At 36.6% G+C, this 25315-nt stretch overlaps 1 protein-coding gene across 1 annotated transcript in view; it reads left to right on the forward strand.

The window, feature by feature from the left end:
* The window catches only part of IL15 (interleukin 15), a 38202-nt gene extending 13240 nt beyond the window's left edge, over positions 1-24962 (forward strand). The window contains 6 exon segments of the mRNA XM_082315643.1: positions 19225-19334; positions 20563-20644; positions 21142-21183; positions 22197-22340; positions 22906-23014; positions 23017-24962. Coding sequence (XP_082171769.1) covers positions 19225-19334; positions 20563-20644; positions 21142-21183; positions 22197-22340; positions 22906-23014; positions 23017-23093 — 564 coding nt within the window. The 3' untranslated portion in view covers positions 23094-24962.
* Positions 24963-25315: the final 353 nt, after the last annotated feature.

Consider the following 25315-nt stretch of genomic DNA (forward strand, 5'->3'; position numbering starts at 1 on the left):
CTTTCTGCACAAATGTCAAGGACAGCAGACAGAAATACTATGTTTATTGTAGCATAGACTAACTCAGACCTATGGCGTCAGTACTTGCAGGCATGCCCACTACATCTGCATTGTTACATTCAGTGAAGTTTGAAATATTTATTCTTACAGGCTGAACTTCATGGTGTAAGGTTTGCATTGTTCGTGTTCAGTTGTTTTGTTTTTTTTTCTGGTAAAAACCATGTATATTTGACAAAGGCTTAATGCAGCATCATAATGTGGTTTTTAAAGGAACAGCTGCATAAAACCCTTCAACTTCTAGCTTCCTTACAGACTACCTTGGTGCTGTGCTCAGCTGGCAGGAGGGATTAAATTGCATGAACAACAAAAGTCTCAGCAGTTCTGCTTCCCAACCACTGCGGAAGTGCCTCCTCCCTTGTTTTTGCTGGTATTGTGTCAAATAGGGAAAGTTTTTCAGGCACTTGAGACAGACACCATCTGTATGTTACTAATTAGCCTCATCATTAACCATTGCAAACTCCTTTTCTACCTCCCAGCAGAAAACTTTTTGGTCATTCTACAACTTCTGGAGATCCTCCCTCCTATCCATTTTGTCTGGTGACTGGATCAGGGGCAGGGTAATGGGGTGCGGTAAATGCCTGAGCCTTGGAATATCATGCAGATGGACTGCGAAACCTGAAGAGCTGTGCAGACAGGAGTCCTAATGATCTTGATGTATCTCAGGAATCCAAACTGCGCAAATCCATCTGTCACCCATGCCTTGCAAAAGTTTGTTAGCCAAGATTTCAGTATCCACTTAACTGATGTAATCTACTCATCTACAGCCTTGGTGTTTGATCTGTCCTCATCAAAGTGGTGAGCTAGGGATTAGCAGTAAACTATGTCCTGAGGTGGAACTATCTTCTTGGTATACTGTTTTAACTTCTAGATTGTCTCTGAATGGATTTTTATGATAATAAGCTTCATTTCCAGGCAATGTAGCCATTTCATATCACTATCCAGCACAGCCTTGTTATGAATCATCATTTTTTCCCAACATTTACTGGTAGTTTCCTGAGCCAAGAAATCCTGAATTAAGTTGATCCAGGAAACGTTTATTCACAGGTTTTTTGCAGGAGGAAAGAGAGGACAATGTCAGCATGGCAACTTACTTTCAAATGAAAGCAGCTTCAAGTGGAAGTCTATTAGCACTCCTTTTTTTGAAGAAAACAAAGCTCCCTCCCTAAATACAATCTGGAAGTTTCACTTCAGCTCAAGAAAGGTGATTCATGAAGTCCAAGGGAACATGGGATTTTGTTGGATTGACTACAATCACAAAACCCCAGTGGTTTCTAACAGATATCCCGCAGGGGAGTGGGGTGGGGAGGTGGAGGGGGGGAGGAAAAGACCTCACAGTGCCATTTGTATGTGCTGATTTAAAGAAAAACAGCTATGGAAATAACAGTTATTTCAAATGAATTCTGTTAGTTATAAAAAAAAATAAATACAGATACATATTAAAAAGACATTTGCCATGTAGATATTAACATTCGGTTCTCTTGTCTATGCTATTAGACAATTTCCAGCTAAACTCATTAAGCACAGGCTGTTATGAAAGTAATTGTTTCTACTGCAACATAACACAATGCACCAGACCATTTATGTCTCGTGATACTCTTTGCAAAAGTAAAATTGGTAGCCTTTATGTCTTGACTAAATTCTTATGTAGGTAAGTATTTTCCCTCTCTCTTGAATCCCAAGTATGTGTTTCTTCATGTCTCCTAGTCACATCTTCAGGCAAACTTTTCAGCAAAGACTGAGAACCTTGATTTGTATGCTTTGTATACTTTTGTGTCTTTAATTGCTCTGAAATTTTGCTTATTTAACCAGTTGTTTGTGTTCCCCAGAAAAACCTAGCTAAAATAAATAGTGAGATGACTCCTGTGACTTCCAGCTTCCTACATACACTATCTGGATAACTACATGATTCTACTTTTAAAAAAATTTTTTTATTAACGTGTCCAGACAAACACAATATTATTTAATGGACTACATCTTTGAGCCTGCAGTTATTCTCATTTTGTTTCATACAAAAGAGATGTTTCTCACCTCATTATCCTGTTCCACATAGTTAGAGAATTACCCCATTGTCCTGGTGTCTTGCTTCTATTCAGAATTCAGAATGCTGAAAGGTTGTAACATAATTTGGCTGATCTTAGACTTTCCCAGCATATTTTCGTGGATTTAGTCCTTCCAAGACACAACTCTCTACGCTACTAAAGAGGTCTGATTTTAAAGTTCACTGTAATAAATAATGTGAACTTCATTTTGCATCATGATACTAATGCAAAGGAGAGATGACCAAATAATATGTCAAAATTAAGATCCTGAGTCGTATTAATCATCCACAATACTTCTTACCTCATTCGCTGTTGATTTGCAGATACATTTGTCAATGTAATTTGAAAGGTATGCTATGGCATTTTAGACTTAAGTCATTTCTTCCTGTCTTTATTTGCCTTACGGCAGAATGTGCCTTTCACTTCACTTAATATCATTACTTACTTAATTAGAAATAATTCGTCCTTTCCCTTCCCAGCTACCATTCTTTTTTCAAATATGAAGGTCTGGGATGTGAGTTTTTTTCCATTGTAGATATCCCATGATCTTTTTCTCAGCTTTCAATATTATGTCTCCTCAGAATAGTCAACGGATGATCCCACCACACAGGATAGCCTGTTTGTCAGCCTCAAATCCTATCTCTCATATCAGCAAATACTACATTATCTTCCTCACATTTAGTGAGCCCCAACAGATGTTTTTTCCTCTGCTCTGCCCTTCAAATCCCACTCACACTGCCACCTGGGAACTTCAAGTGAAGTAACCAACAGGGTCTGGAAATTATAGATGTCTGCAGCAATGGCAGACAAAGAAAGAAGCAGGAGAAAAGAGTACATTCTCTGGGTTGTAAAAGTTTGAGTTTGGCCATTTTATCTGCCAGTCTTTAACACAAAAAAAATCCTCAAAGTGCCAAATAAATTAGGATTAAATTTTTGGTAAGTCAGCAGAAAACAATTGATTCAAGAAGTAGCAAGGTCAGGCACAATCCAAATTCAGTGGTATCTTTTACTTACCCATTCTGCCCAGCAGCTACCATTACAGAGGTTTTTATGAATATGCTGGCAACAGGCAATGGTTAGATGTCCTTGAAAGTTTTTCATCTTCTTTTTCATATCCTTTTCCATTTTAAGAAGCAAGAGGCCACATGCCGTTACTACAAGAGATTAAGCTGTGATATGCAGTTGTCATATGTGTTATGAGACAAATAGCTGCCTAAGAATGTTGAAAAATCTTCTTTAGAAGCATTAGGTGCTAGGCAAAGCTCTCTTAAAAAAAAAAAAGAGATTGGCATTTCTTCTTTTTTCCTTGGAACTAGGAATTGGAATCCCAGAAGCCTCTTCTAGCCTGCAGCATTAGTACTGTGGTACTGCATAATAAACCAATGCAGTGTCTCAAGACCATTGAAACCTGGCCTAGGTGTCACTGAGATTTTAACTGCGAAGTGTTTGGTTTAGTAGCCAGTCTCTCAAGAACAATTCCACTGTGTGAGCCCAGAGGAGAAACTAATGTAATTTCTAAGGAGCAGGATGCTTGTTCACCTGAAAATCCCCACTGGCATTCAGGAGAATTCAGTTCATTTTCTAAAATCTCCACAAATTCTATGCGTGACCAGGGGCCATTAAAGCAATATCTCAGTTCTCCAGCAATAAAAATGACATAACACTTCCCTCCTTTTTGCATTTTGTCTGACTTGTTGAGGTGTTCTGTAATCTCTCTTGGAAAACATTAACCTTAATTAGAAGTTTACATAGTTTAGAGTATAGCACACTAGGTGCCATTTTAGCGGATGTTTTCAGTTGCTACCATTAGACAAAAAGTAGTATAGTATTAACATAAAGTATGAGTTCTCAAAAAAATTTCAGTCTTTCAAAAATGCAGGTGATATCTCCACTTTTTTTTCCTAAAAAATGAGTTCAAACAGAGGCAAATACAATCAGTTTGTTTCAGTGAAGCTATTGTCTTTTTCTGATAGTAATCATGCTGGTATTCAAGTAACTAACTGGCATATAAAATTATTGAAATTAATTCCTATTATTCATTCCACTTTAAAAAAGACTAAAATCAGACACACAGAGTTGGCTGTGTATTAGTGAAATTTTGTTAGCGAAATTTTAACCACAATTTGGAAATGACTCAATAAGTATCCTTTAACTGAGCTTATCCTCTGACTGAATGTTAATCAGTATCCTCTGCAATTGTAAAACAAAAGGAATATGAATATGCTATGAATTCAGAAATTCACACCGTTAGGAGATAATTACAATTAAAGTAAACAAACACAGCTTTGGGAAAACTGCTGAAGCTTCCTGGTATTTTTTCCATTGATTTTGATCTCCTGTACTTGGCTTTGCTCACTTCTGCTTAGCTCCTGCAGACCCATGGAGGACAATTAGAAGTGGGTAGGAAATTTAGAAAAATGTACATCTGCCGCATCACATCAGAGATGGTTAGGAGGAATGGGCAAATTCTTTTCTTCCAAAAATCTTCAAAACCATTCATATGCTTCTGAGATTCTGATATACAGTATGCCGCTATCAGGTCAGAATATGACTATTGAAGAAAATTTATACCAGACCCAAAACATTGCTAGAAAACATCTAAATAGATCTCATAGCGCTATAAAAACTGCAAAGCTTTAGATTATTAAAGGGATGCATTAAGCTATTCTACTTTGATTGGTGCACGAATCAAAGTGCTTGGTTCTATTTCTGCCAAATTACATAGTTAAAATGTTATTGCATTCACCCTTTCTAAAAATAGAATTCAAATATACAAGAGTTAACAATACCATATGGAAGGAGTCTATTTCAGAGTAAGAGACACGTACCTTTATGAAGGCGCTGCGTAGGTTAACTCTGAGATTAAAACAAAAGACTTTAGTGAGTCAGCCCAGCATTCATTTTCTGTAAAAGCTGAAACAAAAGCTTATCACAGAACACACCCTTATTTAATTTGTATGGTAAAACTTGAAGAAAATACAGTGAAGATAATAAATTTGGCCTGATTTTGGAAGACATTTTCATTGACAACTTTATCTCAGGAGCACCCCACCCTTTCACAAAGGCTGGAATTTTTCAATGTAAAGTTTTTCAGGATGCGATGAAACATTTGGGGTCTAGTACTCCTGAATGACGAGAGAGACGTGACAAGTCTCTGCCCTCGCAATCCTGATTTATGAGGGGGACTGGCTTACTCCTCTAGCCAGAAACACAGTGTATGCATATGTGTTGGAGGAAGAGTGATGTGCAAGCTGGGGCTGACAAAGACTGGAAGGAGAAAGAGAATTGAGGACTATTCTCAATAGCGAGCTCTGTATAACAAGATGCCTCGGAGCTCAGCTGTGGGACAAGGCACATTGGAGAGGATGAATTTGTTATTTTTGAAGGAAAACATATGTCAAGTTGCTGTATTTACATGACTTTTGCCTCCATTTCAAGTGGAGGACTCCTGAAACATCCGTGTTGTCTCTGTAAATTATTATGATATCATTTAGTATAGAATACTTCTGATTACTAGCTTGAGGATCAAGGGGACCTTCTAGAGGTTTTGTTCAGCACCATGACTTCAGAAAATAGCACCAGGAGCTAGAAGGTGATCTGCATAGGCTGAACCTACCCTGTGTTCTGGTGCAAATGTGATTTCTGCCACATCTATTCTGTAACTGAATGGATGCCTAGCTTGATTAGTCAAAAATGTTTTGGGAATATAAAATAGTTGGGTCATCACTACAGACATTGATTTTATACACAGTCACCAGCTGATGCCATCGTTTCTCCCTGTAGGAGCCAGTAGTTTAAAATCAATTCATTTGCTTTCATTTCCTTACCAGGTAGAAGCAAGGAGCTGGGAGCTAGAGAGAATACAGGGAAACCCTAGTGAAGAGCTATGATGCACTGGCTCTGAATTCCCCACGGACATAAACCCAGTAGAAAATTCTGTTATGGGTATCTGCTGTTACCATTTGCATTCTCTCTAGCTGATCAGAACACAAACTGTAGCTCTCCTTTCTAGTATACAAATTTATCTTGAGCTTTGAGAAAACAATCTGCAGCAGTTGGATACGTATAATCCAGGGAGCTTTACTGGCTTTCCTACTCTCTCTCTTCTATTATTCCATACTCAAACACACACAACTTGTGCATTGTACTCAAAAAACCCTATGCTAATATTTACTGTCTTGGTTAGGGGTTATCTAACAGTACTGGAACATATTATAAATGTGTGGTGATACAACAGAAACGTCTAGAACATGTACACTACTGAAACATTCACTCTTCAGGTACCTATGAGACTTTTTTCCCAAGGAAATCTTTATGGAACTATTCTCACATACTACTTTTGAAACAATTCCTTCTTTTCTTCTTTTTTCTGTCGTCTTTTTTTTTTTTTTTTGAAGGACAAAATGCCCACTCATCTCCTGCCCTCATGTAACTGAAAATATCTCTCAGATTCATAAGATTTTATGGATGCCTGTAGATTATTTTGCATAATTTAAATGACATATGAATATTTCAGGTCTCATTTTAAACTGCGCGTGATTTCAAGATACATGGGTCACAGCGAGGACAATGTAGTTGTCTAGTAGTTTTCATCCAGCTAAAGATGAATGACTTGACAATAATGCAAATTTATGTGCTGTGCATATGTGACAATTTTTAAGAAGAAACTAATAGATAATTTGACTACCACTCTGAGTAAGACACAGCGTTGAAAGTGAACTGATGTACAAATGTCGAGAAGGCCAACTCAAGCTCTGTATTACACTTAGTAAAAGTGACTTTTCAACAATAAGGTGATCCAACAAGATGGAGGGCTAGTAGTGATACTCTGTGCTTTCTAGGATCTGAAGGTTTTTGCCAGTACCTGTCCTAACAGCTCAGTGCTCATACCATATTGGAAGTATGGTAGCATCCAAGGACTGGGACAGACTGATTTATCTCAAAGCAATTTAAGACACCTGTTTTGTCCTGACTTAAATATCAGCAAACAGAAACCACTTCATTTAAATAATGGATCTTAATTTTGATTTCTGTTTATACTTCAATTATTTTCTAAAGAAAGGCTCATTTTCTCTAGTTCACATAACCACTAAAAATTCTGGCGAGTAAAAGAAACCTTTTTCTTTAAATGTACTACTTAATATTTCTAATCAGAAAAAACCATAACGTGCCATATTTCTTAAGCAATTTTGTAAGTTATACACTCAGATTCTTAACTGTTACAATGTTTTTATCCTATAAGATGGTGAATGACGACTTTTTTGCTTGCTAGTTTGTTTTGTAATTTGCTTACAACCTTTGTCAGTCTCTATTCCAAAGAAATGGGAACGGAAGTAACATGCTCAAAGAATATTTGAATCTTGTCTTGTATGAGTTAAGTATGAATAGCTGAATTATTTCTGATATAGAAGAAAAAAGGAGCATTCTCAAAGTAATTGGTTATTCTTTTTGCTCAGTATCCCTCAGGTTTTCTGAAAGACAGGGAAGCACCTTTGGAAAAAATATGCTAGGCATTTCAGTACTATAAATGCCTCACTGTTACTGAAACCAATAGAATAAAGTGATATTTATCATATCTATCATCCCTTCAGCTGACCACAAGCTTGGGTCTATGGGTCTATCCTTGAAGAATTCTATACATGCCTGCCTTGGTACCAAAAGTAATTTTGAAAGCATGGTGCATTGTCCCAGGTATTTAGAATCAGAAATGATAGCCCTTCCATGCATTATTTTTATTTGTAGTTTGCAACTAAGAGAGAAGAAAGTTTGTGTTCTCTTTTTCAACTAGGTTGCTCAGTTTTGAATTAGCTATTTCAAATGATGAACATGTTCTCACAGTGCCTGGTGAACTGAAACAAAAATAAATAGGTCGAAACCACAAAGAAATGAAATACTTGTTTTTGGGAAAAGGGTAAATACCAGAATTTGTTCCATTGTAATGTCTGAAGATAATATGTGTGTTTACTCAAGGCAGTGACATTGTAGCTTTTAGAAAACACAAGCTGACCTAAAAAATGAAAGATATGTACCCTTAGGTTATACATGCTTGCAAAAGGAGTACTCTTCAGAAAATTACATTATGAAGAGGCCTCATTAATGTAACATTTTGCATTTTTAAATTACTAACCATCATATTTTAAGTTTAGAACTTAACATTGCCTGTCAAAATTTGAAATGTAAGCTGAAAAAAATATTTACGTAGAAGAAACTGCTACATAAAATTCTAAAAAATCCACTAAAAAGCCAATATTTATCTATGCTGGTAAACAGCAGGGAAAAAAAGCTAGAGAAGTTATAAACTTGAAAACACTAGCCCCAAATCTGACAAGCGTTATCTGCATTCTCCTTTGCTGGAGACTGGAGGATATATCAGGGAGGTATCAGTATACTCTTCCCTTGGCATTCACAATTGGCTGCGGTTGGAGACATCAGGCCTAGAGGACTTTTGCTTACAGTCAGCTCTGCTATTCCTACATTTGATGTCCTTCTCTAAATCGTATCAGGGACACGTACCAAATTTTTAACCTGTAAGGACTATAACCCTTTCTCATCTGCCTATTACAACTTAACCATAAGTTATATACTACCTGGAGACCAGCAGGGGCTAATGAAGAGTCATTATGTGTGACATACTTACAACAGGATCTTCTGCAGGCCTTTGAGTGTAAAGAAGCTTTAATGTAAAACAGGTTTTCAACAAGATGACTCAGCAGTCTGTTTTGAAAACTAGACTAATTTTTTTTTTTTAATTGACTGATGTTGATCTGAAGATGTGCACTTCCCAATTTGTAAGCATTTTTCTGGCAGGCTGCATTATCTCCCAAAATGTTTCTTTTACTTAGCAGACTAATCATAATTCTGTAAATAATATATATACACATATATATTCATTTAACAGAATTGCTTGACTTTTTGCAATGTGGTCATGGGTTAAACATACAATGTGTATTTCATCTCTTACAGTTTCTCTTGCGTCTTATATGAGCATATTGGAAACATTTATTATCACTTAATTACTGTCAACACAGTGAGTTGCTTTGGGCTTAACATCTTGTATGTTAAATCAATGACGTAAGCCATCCCAGAGTGCAGACCTGTAATTTTATCCAAGGGTTTACTCCTTTTCAATAATATTGTTCCACACAGCTTTATAATATAAAGGCACCCAGGGATGTATTTGTGCTTTGCAGTATTGCCAATTATTTTATATACAAATGCTTTTAACATCCCTGTGAAGTACTTTTTTCAATCTTTCAAAAAAACACTTTTGTTTAAATGAACGTACTCACTAGTAGACTCATCTTACCCTGTTGGAAAGAAAATTTGAAGTTTTCTGGATGAGTGCTGTGCTGCACTGTTAAGAACTACGACTACCATTTATTCTTTTTTAAGAGCTATGATACAGAAGTCAGCTTAATATAATTTAGTATTGCATCAGCTCTCATTAGTTTGCACACACACAACCTCTTCCATTCCTCTATACATCCTGGGTTTGGCTGCCAAGAAATGAGGGAAAACCATCACCCATACAAACTGAAGAAACCTCTAATAATGACACCTACTGTATTGCACTCACCACTTGCATACATATAGAAAAAGTGGTTCAGTGTGCAATCTCATAATTTGTTACATTCCACAAAAATACATTCAAAATTTACATGAAAGGGGGAGGCTTCTGTAGCACACGCTAGAGCTTTTCCAGTAATCACTTTTCCTGTATCCTAAGGCAAGAAACTAAGGACGATTGCTCAGTTGCTGTAAGGCCTACTGCATTGTTATTTATAAGTGATTTAGAGTAATATAAAGCAGAAATAATTTCCTTTCCAAATTTGTTTGACTTTCCTATGCAGAAATATTAAACAAATCTATAGTAGAGATATTTTGTTCTTCTTTCTTTGAATCCTGATACTATTTTTTTCTGCCTATTGATCTGTTTACAATATTTCTTTTGGAAGTTTGTGTGCTGCTTTCCTCAGTTTATCAATAAATCTGTTTTTCCGATGTTAACATTTTGGTCAAATTCTCAACAACTCTGGAAATGGAAATAACTTCATTGGTTTCAGTAAACTATGCAATTGACAGACATTAGGATTTCATTCTGCTTTTTAAAGAAGAATAAAAGCACAAGAAAAAGTACAATACCTCAAACTATATCCTGCCTGTTTACTTCAGGATCCAGTAAATTCCAGTAAAAGTATCGCTGTAAGAGAGGGTCATAGATTATAATTTTCCTTTTTTAGAAAAGCTCTGAAAATACTGTCTTACTTTACCATTTTTGACAACTGCATTTGCTATTTTTAGTCTTCTCTTACAAGTGTGTTACAGACCTCTATTAGCACATGATATTATTCACAGTCTCTGAGCTCGGTATTTTGCTAAGACTGAGATATTATTTGTCCAGCAGTTGCTCCTGTGATAACTATTTTATGGTCTCAGGATTTTGAACTTTTATGCATCAGTGTGCATAACCGCACGACAGTTTTATGCATGACATCCTTTATATTTTTTACTATAAGTTTCCCTGTTTGGCTCTGTTTTAGATGTTAACATCCTACCCCTAAATGCACAAAAATTTTATCCCTAATTGTATTTTCATTCCCTGTTGGATATTTGTTGCCGTGGCATAAAAATATCACAAGTAATGTTTACAGGGAGTGCCTAACGGCATATATAGGTCAGGGCACATTTTGCTAAACAAACTAACTTCAGCGCTGACTAGTTCTGGCTCATTTTTTGTGTTTTATTAATGTCCGTTACATTTTGAATCTCCTGTGATTCAACTGCTTACTAATCTGGGAGAGTATACTCTGAAAGCCCTCTTCACTAATTATTGCATATTGCATCCTAAGGGGGGTCGTTTGGGGATAAATGGTCAAAGCTAACCATCTGTGCCCTACAAGTGAGTTGTTTGCTGTGTACTTCCTCTTTACTTTACTGACTATGCCTTTAACTCATTAATTTTGCCACTACAAAAACTTGGGGCTTCTCTGTTTATCAATCCCTGTTTGTCAAGCAAACAGCATTAAGTTGATCTTTCATAATTTAATAAGTAATTGATACCTTGAAAAGACTGACATTACATGGAAGGATGTAAAAAGAAAGCTGCATGTATTAGCTTTCTTGTCTGGCTGGATTTTGCCAGCTGGCAAAAACTGCTTAAGAGAGACCCTGAATTGACAGGCAAGGGATAATTCTAACTTATGAAGTAAACAACATGTTTGGTGTCCTGGTCTCTCAATCACGTAACTAGGTACCTGGCACCCCTATTTCAAGCAGATCTATTAATGGAAGAGGCCTGTGGTCATGGAGTATGAATTGTTCTGACACCGTGACTGAAAAATTAGTGAAAGCAGATGGAGTAAAAAGAAAGCTCTTAATTTATAATATTCATACTTATTCAACTAGTAATATTTATCCCTAAATACTGCAGCACTTCTGTTGGGTTTCACTGCTACTGTGACTGTAAGGTTCTTTGGAAAGGTATAAAATCATTCTTTGCACCAAGGACAAACTTACTCTCGCCTATAGCCAAGAAAAGGACACATCTTCATAAGGCAATGGTATGAGCCCCAGGCCTCAAGCATGTTTTGCAAAAAAAAGGTCAAAGGAAATATTTAACTTCTTACATTTCAAATTCTGATGTTTAAGGTACTGAGTGGCATAGCAATGGCTCTGTGACCTTCTGGCAAAATTTTCAAACAGGCATTGCAAACTTTACTCTCTGGCTTAAATGCCAGTTAGCAAGAGCATGTAGGAGAAGGAAGTCCTACTGGATGACTGTCAAAAGCAAATCAACAAGTTTTTAAGCAAACCAAGAACACATAAATGCATAAGTGACTAAACTGAAAGAGTTTCCTGCCATGCTGATTACTGAGAATACTCTTTTGAAGGTCAACACTACTCACATACAAGCGGAATAAGCTAGGTAGAATAGTACTCCACAGGAGAGTCACCACTGTACAATAAAAAGCAGGAAAGCTGTAGTTCTTGGGGGGAGGAGGGTGAAAGGGAAGTAATCAAACAGGAATAACACTTAAAGAATGCCCAATTTTAAAATGGCAGCTGCAAAAATGCTTTAACCTGCCTAAGTCTATCTAAATACAAAATTTCTGAGAAAGCACTTTAGCTTTGTGGAATAAAGGCTTGAAGACATAACAATCTAAGGCATGTTTTGGCTCTCATCCAGACAAGCATTCAAGCATGTGATTCAGTTTAACACAGTAATTCCACTGACTTCCTTTCTGGATCAGTAAGTCCAAGCTAGACAGAAACATGGAACGCTTGCTCTTTGCCTTCAAACCTTGAGGAGGAGAGCTGCTGGTAACACCTGGTGGAGCTTGAGGGCTGACTTCCCAGGCTTCTATGCAAAGATGGGTAGGAAGGGAGAAGAGGAACTAAAACGGCTGTGGAATCATAATGGATTCGGGCACCGTGATAGCAAAGAAGCAACTTTTTAGTGGTTGCTGCATCAAGTGGTGTTCAGAATAGAACTTACCAGAGCCGTAAAATATGTTTCTTCGATAGATGGGAATAGTCTGCAGAAATTGGGAAAGGATTTAAGGCCCTGGTACTAGATCTGATCATAGACAAATATTACTTTCTGTCAATATTGGTAACACACAAATGAGATTACTCTCAAGGTGTGTTTAGAGAGCTGCACCTATAGGTAGCATCTGTTACAGAGTTTCTTATTGTCTCGGAGTACATTAACGTGGTTCTGGTTTTATCTGTGAATTCTATCCCATCAGAATAAATACATTCTGACACTAATTCATATTCAGGGTTTTTGTTTGTCTGTTTGTTTCCCTTTGGTTTTTCCCTTTAAACTCCCTAGAGGAACTTAGGAATGAAAGAGCAGAGAGATCCTTCAATGAGTCTGCTCCTTTGACCTGCACTTACTCCCTAACAACAATGCATTTCCAGCATTTACTCCATAACAAGACACTAAGAACATGTCTTTCCTCTAAAACTTACTCGTGATCCATGAAAATTTGATTTAAAGATTACTTATTTAAGGGCTCAATACTGAAACATCTATCTAGTTCAGAAGTATTGCTTTCTTTATGGGCTCCATTCCTTTTTTAGTCACTTCCATTAGTTCATGAAATCTTTACTCTCCACAGCCTCTCTCCTGAAAAAAAAAAAATTTATTTTTTTTTTAAAAACTTCTTTTTTACAAGACTAGGACACAAATGGGAAAAACATCTGATTTCCTTCCCAATCTTATAGATTCTGATATTAAAATACTCTCTATGCTTCTGAGCATAGAGAAGTGTGTGTGCTTCCGAGCATAGAGAAGGAGCTCGAATATTATGCACAGTACACAACCTTAAATAGATGCAGGACTCTAGTCATGCAGATACTTGATGATTGGTCCCCTTGAAAGGGACTGTCCTAGCACAAGAGGTCAGAACAATTAATTAGTGGAGCCAACAAACAGAGAACAGCCGAACAAGAGTCATAGGATGAGATTCTTGCTGAGCAAGGCGGCAGAGTTCTCTAACGGAGCCTGTAATTATTGCGGCAAAAGAGACACTGAAGGAGAAGAATTGCAGAAACCATACAAATGAACGGGTGTATGCCCAATGTAGACGGTACTTGAATATGGATCTGAAAAAAAACACTTTATGGCTGAGATGTTGCTCAATAAAATGTCCAAGGACTAGAGAGAGCTGGAAGTGAAGGTACAATTTTAGAGGGAAATTTGCAGCAGCAACAGAGAAGAGAATATTTACAGCCCTTTGTTGCACAAGAAGTAAAAGAGAAAGAGTTGAGGACACACATCTGTAGAACAGGGCAGAAGTAGGGACTGACTAAAATAGGATAAGTAATGTGCAACAAGAGGGATATTGCACTAGAGAATGAAGATGAGAAATGGGCAGAAACAAAACATTACGTGGTAACAAATAAGGGAAGAGCAACACATCATACACACAAAAAAGAAAGGGAAACCAAGAAGACAAGGATGAACAAAAATGGAATACAGGGTGCCACAAGAGAGACCAGTCTGAGGAGGATGATTTGCCTACAGCAGCAAGGAATGGAAGGACTAGTGACGCCTATCAGCAGCATTGAGACTAGCCAGAAAACCCAGAGGCAAAAGAAGAAAGGACTGATCAAGAAAAAAGCTGTCTGTGCTAGACGTCAAGAAGTTAGGGATAAATTGAGAATAATCAAAAATTAAGCAGGTTACACTGGGTTTTTTTGGGGGGGAGGGTTTTTTTGCAAATAGTGAAAGATTCTTCAGACATTCCAGGATTCTGAAAGAAATGGACTTAAAGTTCTGACAGGGGAACATATTATTGAAGTATGAGCCACCAGCGTGATACAGTCATGAAGAAAACACTGACATTAGCCATTTCCCTATTTCCCATGGAAGGTGAAAATATTAGCACCAGTTTCTAAATCCTTTGTGAGATCTCAGTACGTTGTATGCTTCTGGTCACTTGTTTTCAAGAAAAATGAAGCAGATGAGGACTGCTAGGAAGATCATTGAAATGGAGGCAAATGTCTTCAAGAGATTGCATTGTATAATTTTAGTGGGTTGACCCTGGCTGGCAGCCAAGCTGCCACCCAGTTGCTTGCTCACTCCCCGCTCCAGCCAGACAGCAGAGAGAACTGGAAGGGTAAAAGTGAGAAAAACTCAGAGATTGAGATAAAGACAGTTTAATAAGAAAAAAAGAAAAACTAAAACAAATAAGTAATGCAAAAGCAAACACTCACCACCTCCCACCAGCAGACCGATGCCCAGGCAGTCTCTGAGAAATGGTTAACTTTGAAAAAGTCCCCTGTTCCTTTTAATGCTGAGTATGATGTTATATGGTATGATGTATCTCTCTGCTGAGTTTGGGTCAGCTGTCCTGGCCATGTTGTCTCTTGTGCCCCCCCAGCCTACTTGGTGAGGGTGGTAGGGGAGAGCAGAGTGAGAAAAAGAGAAGGCCTTGCAAGCACTGCTCAGCAATACCTAAAACATTGGTGAGCTACCAGTTACTATAAGAACGTTAACTCCATCCCCTCCAGACCTAGTACAATAGTCTAGGAAAATGGAGGTTGAGAGAAGACTGCTGTCTACTTATTTATCAAAGAGGGATCCCAATGAAGGAAAGAGCTGTTTTAGACCGAAGAACAGTATTGAAAGCATATGCACACATAAACAAGAAGTGGTCAAAGGCTTGCAGGTTCAGGTTCTAAATTCTCTAACTAAAAATAAAAATACAGTTCAAAATAAGCAATAAAAAATAGTGGACCTTTGCAGATAAAACCAACTTGCACAGGAACTAAACTTTCTTAGTTATAAATATCACATCTTGAGGATTCACTGAGAAATTTATAAGCAGATCTTAATAAGAAATTTAGATATATGGTATATAGGCAAAGACATGTAATTTTAGCTTTCAGTACTTTCCTTCAGATGTGACTTAAATATTGTAAAGAGCTACGAATATTTTCTTTTGACTTTTTGATTATAGTTTTTGTGACAGCCAAACCAGCAAAATCAGCAACTGTTTCTGCCTTGTTAAAGAAAAGTTTTGTCATTTGCTTATACGTTTGCTTCTTTAAAGAGAAAACAGTACTACTGTGGCTTAGATTTTACTCGGTGGTAACCACTTTTGAGGTGCTTCATTTTAACTTCCTTATAAGAAAACAACATTCCTTTTCCAAACAGGTTATTGTATAGTATATCATAACTCTCAATTGCATTCTGGAATAACATGCATTCACTTACAAAGGCTTTAATACCTAGAGCTGCAGGTTATCAGGACACAAGCTACAGATAACAATATTAGTGTATCTAAATATAAGTTACTCCCTTGTCCAAAGTTCAAGTTTCCATAAAACAAGAGAAAGTATCAGAGATGTAATGAAAACAGAGAGGAAATGGTTAATGATTAAACAGAGTAAGAAATTAAAAACTGACACTAGCCAAGGATATTTTTAAATTACAACCATGTGTGTTCAAGGCAGGAGAATAATTTGTCAAAGCATGTAAGTGAGCTAACATTCCTTGTGTTGTTGAGTAATAGTTTGGATGAAATAATTAAGAAATTCAAGTAGAAAATGGCCCTGAATTGCTGCAAGGAATGTGTTAGCTGATCTACTGGACATTAAGAACCTCTTTATCTATAACCAAATGGAATACCCTTCAGAGTACGCATGTAGTATATTTTTTACATATTTTAAAATCAGTACAAGTTCTCTATTACTTCTAAAAACTAAGCTTGTACTTTAAATTAGCAATGATTATTTCATTACAGTAAAATAGTTACCTACTGTATTTAAGAAAACCAAAGATAAAGACAACTTCATTAACCATTAAGAATAGTGTTCCACTGTCATCACAGTGAAAAATTATTTAAAAAAAGGAAACAAATGACAAACTAATGATAACCCTGGCCCGTTATTCATTAGTAATGGTAATGTATTATTTTCCTCACCTTGAACACTTTGTTCTACAGCATAAATTTGACAATGCATTTGGACTGGAACTCCCTCTCAAATCAGTTTTTTAAGGCCCCGTAATACTAATTATGAAACACAAAGCTGCTTATGGACCCAACATAAGTCTTTCATATTTTCATTTATAGCCACCTCATCTCGTTGATAAAGAACTGGCTTGTAAATAATCAAAATTTTTACCTACTGTAAAATGTTTCTAACACATTTTAAATAATTTTGTTAAAACATGTTTTAAAAAATTTAGACATGGGATTAAAACATGTTTTCTTCAGCTGCATCCAACAAATCAGATTTTAAATTTCTTTGCATGTACTTTGAGTTTCCCCATAAGGTTACTTTTGAACTTCAATTAAATAAAAAAAAAAACAAGCCAGCAAAAAAAGAGGATATTTTTCAAGGATTGGCAAATCAAATAAGAACAGTTAGTATGCAGATTATAAAAAAACAACCAACCAAACAAACAAAACCAACACCATGACAAATTTCAGATAAAACAATATTACCTGTGGAAATGTTACAGCCTTTCTGTCATACTATAGCAAAATGATTTAGCTCTTTTGACCATAACCAAGCAGTTAATATTTCTTTCCCATTACATTCTTCTATGTTTGGAAAATATTTATTATATTTATATATACTTAATATTTTGGTTTTAATAGTCACGTATTTTCAGTTTCCATTTGTTGTGGAAACAGTAACAGGTTGAGCCTTTTTTTTAGACACACTTTGGGTAACAATAACACAGCATGTCCCATACTGAAATAGTTCAGAAGATGGATATTACTTCATCTGGCCTTACTTTAATTTAGATTATCTATTTATCATTCATTTACATAGTTCTTATTTAACAGGTTTTGGACACACACAGGTAATAAAAGGGTCTAGCACTGCTTTCCATTATTGAGTGTGGTATTTATGTAGTGATTAGGTGTCCTGGTTTCACCTGGGATAGAGTTAATTTTCTTCCTAGTAGCTGGTATAGTGCTGTGTTTTGGATTTAGGATGAGAATGATGTTGATAACACACCAATGGTTTAGTTGTTGCTAAGCAGTGCTTACACCAGTCCAGGACTTTTCAGCTTCCCCTGCTCTGCCCGGTGCACAAGAAGCTGGGAGGGGGCACAGCCAGGACAGCTGACCCCGACTGGCCCAAGGGCTCTGCCATCCCGTATGGCGTCATGCCCCGTATATAACTGGGGGAGTTGGCTGGGGAGCAGCAATTGCTGCTCAAGGATGGGCTGGGCATCAGTTGGTGGGTGGTGAGCAATTGCATTGTGCATCACTTGTTTTGTATATTCTTTTATCTTTGTTGTTGTTGTTACTGTTGTTGTTATTACTATTATTACTATTTCCATTTCCTCTGCTGTCCTACTAAACCATCTTTATCTCAGCCCACAGGTTTTACTTTTTTTTCCGATTCTCTCCCCCATCCCACCGTGGGAGGGAGGGGAGGGGGAGTGAGTGGCTATGTGGTGCTTAGTTGCCAGTTGGGGTTAAACCACAACATTAGGTTACTGTGCTATTTCGGCTATATCTTTGGATTTTGGAAACAAAATAATTGCAATGTATTTTAAACATGTTCTGTTTAAAAGAGTAACAAATATTTGTTATAAATACTCTTCAGAAGTGCCCTGTGACACATGTAAGTATTACTCTCCTGGCTTTGCCAGTAGATGCTTTAATAACAGTTAGGTGGCTTTCAGCAAGTTAGCTGCAAACCTGACATGTATAGATTGACCTCCCATTTTCATATTTTTACCACTGCACAGTGCTAGCTCTTGTTTTATTATGTTCTCTGGCTCATTCTTAAATATTCATTTACAAGTTAGTACATAAATAAACTACTGCTAAAGAAACATTGTTTGAATCAGTGTAAAAGTGTTGCACATACGATAAGAGACAAAACCTTGGATCAAAAGCACTGTTGCAAGTAATTAACCTAGCTCCGTGAAGGAACTGTATCAGCTTAAATCAAAGGACTTGTGACTTTGGAACCAAGGTTCCCAGGTTGTGCACAATGAAATGTTTGCTGATGGTCAATGCACAGCCCTCACCTCCTCCTTATTTACAGTTGCCAGACTCCACTGACAGCGTTCTTAAATGCATGACTTCCCACTCTTAGGTGTACATACACTATGTAAAGAAGTATAAATATATACTGTATCTAAATACTGTATTCAAGATCTATACACATAACTATAGCATTTGATGTATTCGATGCAGAGTTTCAAATATATGCAACCACAATATTGTAGGCAATGGTAACAGTTGTAGGTAATTCAGGGTAAAAGTTGTAGGTAATTCATAGAATTTGGGTGGCAAAAGGTAGCCAGCGGAAAGATCTCGAGGATGGAAACCAAAACAAAAGTTCTTTAATAATGTCCCTGCATTGAATTGCAGTCTGTAGTATGAACAGGTAAATAAATAGGGAGCCCAGAATGAGTTCAGATCTTTGCAGTGTGTCTTTGGAATCTGATTTTCTACCAACTGTTTTGTAAAGTGATTATATATTTCTGCAAGCTACAAATCAGTTGGTCTTTCAATCCACACACAACAGGTAGTCTTGTCTTGATTGGATGTCTTGTCAAATTGGTTTATTAAGTCAGTACTAAAGCAAAATTCTGTGAAATGAGATTGTGACAAGCTATCATCTTGGTTGTGTCTTTCAGAAAATACACCTGAAAAGTATTTGTCTGCAATATCAGCTGTATCTTCTTCTGAACAGCCATTTCTCTTGCCTTTTAAAGAATGAGATGGGACTAATCATCATCTTCCTATGGTAACTACAAAGTCAATGTTAATTAGATAGTAAATACAAATTATTTATTTTTACTGTTACAGCTGTTACTTGCCTCCAGTCGCTTTAGAGTGGATCCTCTCCTGCCATGATATGCAGTGCCCCATTGCTTCACAGGCCACAGTCCCTCACTTTATTCTGTCTTTGACTAGGCTCAGTCTGGTCAAGAATGCATCTTGGCCCTAATCTCTGTGATCACCCTCAAGCTGTTGGAACTGTTGCATTTAAAGACCTCCATCAATTGCCATATGTCTTTGCAATGAAAAAAACACTACGTGTGAACATTTTTAAATATGTATGCTAAATTATGTATATGAGATGCCTCCTTCCATTCTCACTCCAGTTTCCTGTCTTAGAAAACTGGCCCTGCTTCTAGGGCCTACATGCCCCACTTGTTTTCTCCTTCTGCCCCTTCAGTCAGATCTCTTTCCTAAGGTCTGATATTTCTTCTCTCTTTCTCTCCCTGGTAAAAAGATGGTAAGTGTCCTCTGATTCTTGTTATAAATCCCCTTTTTTTCCTTTCCCCAAAATCTTGTAATTTTTGAGCCTTTGGTTAAGGCTTAAGTGTTTAACAACTGCTTGTTTTAAACCAGCTTCTCAAAACAAGTGGTCTCTTTCCCTACATTGCTGTGTATTATTTATAGTACAGCAGTACTGAAAGGCATCCAAAGTAACGATCCAAGTGGGGACACATTAAAACTACAATTCAAATTCCAAAAATCTTCCAAGGAGAAGGAAATCTTCAACCCTTTAGTGTTTCACTTTGAGCAAAATCTTCTCCATAGAAGGAGGAAGCTTTCCTGTACACAAAAAATTACATCTAAAATGACAAATAATATTTCTGCAGGGCTTAAGGTAGAAATTCCATAGTAGCAGGGGGAAGAAGTGTAAGAGACACTGAAATTTGTGAATTTTTTTTTATACTTTGAAAGAATTGTAGGTATTTTTACATTAAGTAGTTGAACCTTTCTCTTGCATTACATTCTCTAAAACCGGCCTTTTTAAAAAACACATTGGCTGCGATACAGTTTTAAGGTATCTATATGATTTTACGATTTGTCAAATACACTTGGCCCACACATTTACCATATGTATATATACATGTAAACAATGTATCTATAGTATCTTAATAATCTCTGACTCTTTTCAGCATGAACATTGTGTATACCTACTGTTTAGCCTCATGGTCACTGGTTTTCTTCTGTTCTAGTGCTTCTGTACCAAAGACAGCAGCAGGTCATTGCAAGTGGGCGGAAGTTCTGAAAGATTTGGAGCAGATCAAGACATCCAAAGTAAGTTCACAAAAAAGTCAGCATTTCATATAATCATAGGAGCAGACGTAATTAAATATTTAGCATTGTACTCAGCTAAGAAGAGTCAGTGACAGGGAGCAGGGAGCAGGAAAAGGGATGGTGTTTGTATAATGCTGTTTCATGGGTGGAAGCAAAGGAACAGATGGTTAAAGGGAACTGGAGTTGACCAAATACTGCAGACTTCAGAATTAAATATTATTTTCTTTCTCACTTTTTCTAAGAAGAGGGCCAGTGGGCTTGGGAGTTAGTTCCTTCAGAGAAAGTATTGTGGGACTCAATTCTGATGAGTCCTCCTCACAATGAAGCCCATCCTGCAGGTGACTAGGTGACTGTAAGATCCCCTGACTTGCTGGCTCCCAGTACCTGGATGGATTGGGCCTTTGAACTTGGAGCTAATCCATTTCTTGCACAGTTAGCTTTATTATCTCCAAATGTGTTAGTTAATGTTTATAATTCTATCTCTTGTTTTCTTTTAGGACATTGATGTCAGCTTATATACTGCAAACACAGATGAGGATGTAAGTAAACTTAAAATTTGACCACAACTGGTCTAATATGGTAGCTTCATTTCTTTACTAGCAACTTTCTCCTATAGCAGCCTTGGTCTAATTTGAGAAAAGTTTCAGAAATCAAATAATTTGCCTTGAAAGGACCAGTTCTGTTAGTTCAAGAACTTATAATAAATTATGTAAGCAGGTATTAATTATTTTTATTGAATCGCCTGTTATTAAAATTAATCAATTAAAAGGGATGAACCAAAATGATCTTATCAAAGCAAACACTGCTAAAATAATGTTGTTATTCCTTTGTAATTTGAGGGAGGAAAAAAGTGACAAAGAAAATAGTTCCAAAGATGATTATTTAACACCGTGAATTATTTAATGGAATAAAATACCGGAGAAGTAGAATATGGACAGTAACTGTCAACATCCACCTGTGCATTTCTCTGCTTTTGCCACCCGTACACACATTCTCTTAACTGAACTGAGCCAGAGAGGTTAATCCATTGTAATGGCCAATTTAATACCTGGTAATGTCAAGAAGATTTTCTTAAAATGGGACAGTCTGATATGAAAGTCAGACAACCTGGGACTTCTTCTTGGCTTTATTGTTGATTTGCTGGAGAAATCAGTACCTCTGCTTCTTTTTCTTTAATTTCTGAAAAACAGGTAATATCTATTTTCTCTTCTCCCTTACCTGTTCTGAATTCACATCTCTGAATTAAAGTGCTAGACCTACTAAGAATAATACTAATTTAATTCCACTATGTTTAATTATATCCCAAATTCCTATCCTAATTAATTATTTTTCTATGTTCTTCATCAAGACACTATGTTTCACCTCATCTTAGCAAACTGGCTGGCCTTTATGTTGTTAGCTCTCATAGCCAATCTTTGCAGATATTCGAAAGTATTCGAATAGTAAGAAGAGATACCCAGTAAATAAAAATCAGCCACTTCGTGGTAAATTATATCTTATGTTCACTTATTCCTTTTTAATCGTAAAACTATTACAACTTCATCTTTTTCAGAAAGAATGCCAAGAACCTGTAATGAGATGCTTTTTCTTAGAGACAAAAGTGATTCTTCAAGAATGTCTTATCAAAAATTGTAGTAAAACACAGGATGTATTGAACATATGGAAAAATGGAAATGCAAGCTTAGAAAATAACAAGGTAAGTAACGCCAACAGCCTGTGGAAAAAAGGCAAATCAAAAGAGTTTCTTCAGCAGCAGAAATACCTCTTTTGTTATATAAAAGTTGGGATGGTACAGATGAAAGTGAATGGGATCCAGTAACCTGTACATATGACAACGAAAAAGCTACAAATATAACAATGAAAAAGCAGAATTCAGTGTTTTTTAGAAAAACACTTTCAGAATTCCCATCAAAGCAAGTATTTTTGACTTTGCATGCATACATATGTCAGGGTGTTTGAATGTGCTTGTACAAATAACAGTTTGCAACGTCAGTATCTAAAGTCAGGTATGCTCAGACACATACAGAAATGTATCCTCATTTTCAAAGGGAGAACCACTTGCATCTCTCACTGAAGTGCTGTATCTTTGAAAGCAAGCCAGGAACTGCACAGAACATAAGTCCTGTGGAAGCCTCCAGCAATGCTTTCTGTAGCCATTGACTGCATTGGAATTATTCACAAAACCAGGACAAACAAGGGTTAGTTCTCTATCAGAACAAATAGATCAATATCCTGCTTTACTATTGCATTTTCTTTTTCAGTTGAATTCCACAACACCAGCAAAATGCAAAGAATGTGAAGAGTATGAAGAAAAAAATTTTACAGAATTTATACAGAGTTTTGTAAAGGTTATACAGAAGGAATGCAAACACTGACCAAAAGACACAAGCTGGGAACCAAGATTCTTCCACGAACATCCTCAGAGAAGTTAGATTATTGGCAACAGTAAACTGGAAAGAATATCACTTACAATCCTACTTACGTAGCATAACATGTAAACAAAGAATAATAAAATCCCTGTAATTTACAATGTATTCATAACTGAATACATACAAATGATATTACTTATGAAATACAAATGAAAGGAATTTTACAGGGTTTAAAGGTTCTTCTTGACTTACGGTGTCTTTATTTTTTGCTAAGTCCATGGGAAAAGAAATCCTGCTTAACTTACAAACCTTTCAACAAAATTCTTTAAGAAGATCTCAGGATATCTGCAGTGGGAACCTCCTCATGAACATCAGTTCAGGACTAACTGAATGGGGTTTCAGAGACAAGCTCCTCTATTATTATTATTAATATAAAGTTATCACACCCTGTTAAAGCATTTGGCTATAGCTATTTTTGTTATCTGAAATCTATCCATTTACCATCTGTGCTCCTAGAAGATCCTAGCTCATCTCTCACTTCTGTTCTTATTCATGTCTCACAGTTCTCCTTGCTATTTTTTTTCTCATTAACATTCCTTCAACGAGCTAGTGTCAAAACACAAGCTGAGGCCTATTTGTCTTAAAGGTCTATTTGCTCTCTCTTAATATATTTATTTCTATTATGGTTTTCAGGTAAACCCAATTACTTGTTTTACCTAAGAATTCAAAGTAAAAATTTAGAATATTTATTTAAAGATTCTTCCTTGCCTGTTTTCCCTTTTGTACAATGGTAGCATAAGGGTATTAAAAATTATCTCCAGTCTTCTCATGGTACTGCTGGTGCTTTGTTCCACTGTCCAACAACAGAACATGCTTTGTTAGTTCATGTGTTACCTCTGACACAGACACTACCTTAGTCATTATGGTAATTACTACAGTTCCTCTAGCAATTACCAAAGATTTCAATCTAAATTTCAACCAAAGAAAAGTAGCTTAAATTTCATTCTCTGAATAAAGGAGGTGACCAAGTCTCTTACACACTTAAAAAAATAATTCTATGGGGTAGAAATCTTTCCTATGCAGTAGAGTTTGTAACTTTGGTCTCCTTTTGGGATAAGAACTTTGAAGGCAGGAATCGCTTTTGACCAGTTATTGGAAATCATGATAACTGTATTTCTAAGACTCAGTGCAACGTCACCCGTCCCCTGGTAGTTCTGAAATGTTACATAGTCTTCTTTCAGCTCCTTCTAAAGTAACTGCTTTCTTCATGATTCATAACCATATCATACCAACTGCTATCCATAATAAGTAATTCTTTCCTCCAGGCACCTCCATTTCTCTGTCTTCATTTGATAAATGGCTGAGTCACTCAGCTGTCCACTTACCAGGAAGGAAGTCTCAATCTCATTACAGCAACAAATACACTGCCTTATTGTTGGATTACTCCCAACAGTCAGTCTTCAGCACTCTGAGGAGCTGAATGTCCGGTAAACTACAAGAGAAGGAACATAAATGTGAGCACAGTGAAAGTCATCTTCCAGGTGACTTATAGACTAACTGATTGGTAAATTCATAAGCACATCGGTATCAGGATTAAACAATGGCAGAGGTATCACAGAAGAAATAAACAAATTATTTGCCACTGCAAAACATCAATGAAAGAAGTGTTTATTACATAGTTTGGATGAAGTACACTGGTCCTACATTTTAAATTTTTCCTTAAAACAATGGCATGCATTGAATATGATTTTTTCATACCTGATGTCACGTGCATAGGCAAGGTAATACCAAGTTACAACTGTGGACTTTAATCAAAGAGATAAAGGGATTTTTGTTATTTCTAGCTTTGAGGGAGCTTGAGACACAGTCCAGCAGTATTCATGATGCGAGAAAAAAACAGCTCCTTTGCTCAGATAGTTTTCTTTATCTTGGCCATTGTGAAAATCAGTTACCTGATTACTTTTATTCTGTTGTTCATTAAATCATTTACCAGTGGCAAGTATGCTAAATACAGTGAATGTATCTTTCCAAAAGAATATTGCTAAGTCTGTGACCACTCAGCTTGCCACCCTGTTAGCTGCTTTCTGTTGGATGTTGGCCACATCTCTTTTATTTTGTTTCATGTCCACCTGTTACAGATGCATATTCTAGAACCATAAAAGGCCATTTGCTAATCTAGTTCTCCAGTATTTCTCCTGGGGTTTTTGTTTTCCTGAGAGCTAAGCTGCCAATTTACTGCTTTAATTTTTGCTTTACTACATCCTGAATCCCATGCTTACAAGAAATGATCTGATCAGTATAA

The sequence above is a fragment of the Platalea leucorodia genome (assembly GCF_965183815.1).
Source record: "Platalea leucorodia genome assembly, chromosome: 6".
NCBI lineage: Eukaryota > Metazoa > Chordata > Aves > Pelecaniformes > Threskiornithidae > Platalea > Platalea leucorodia.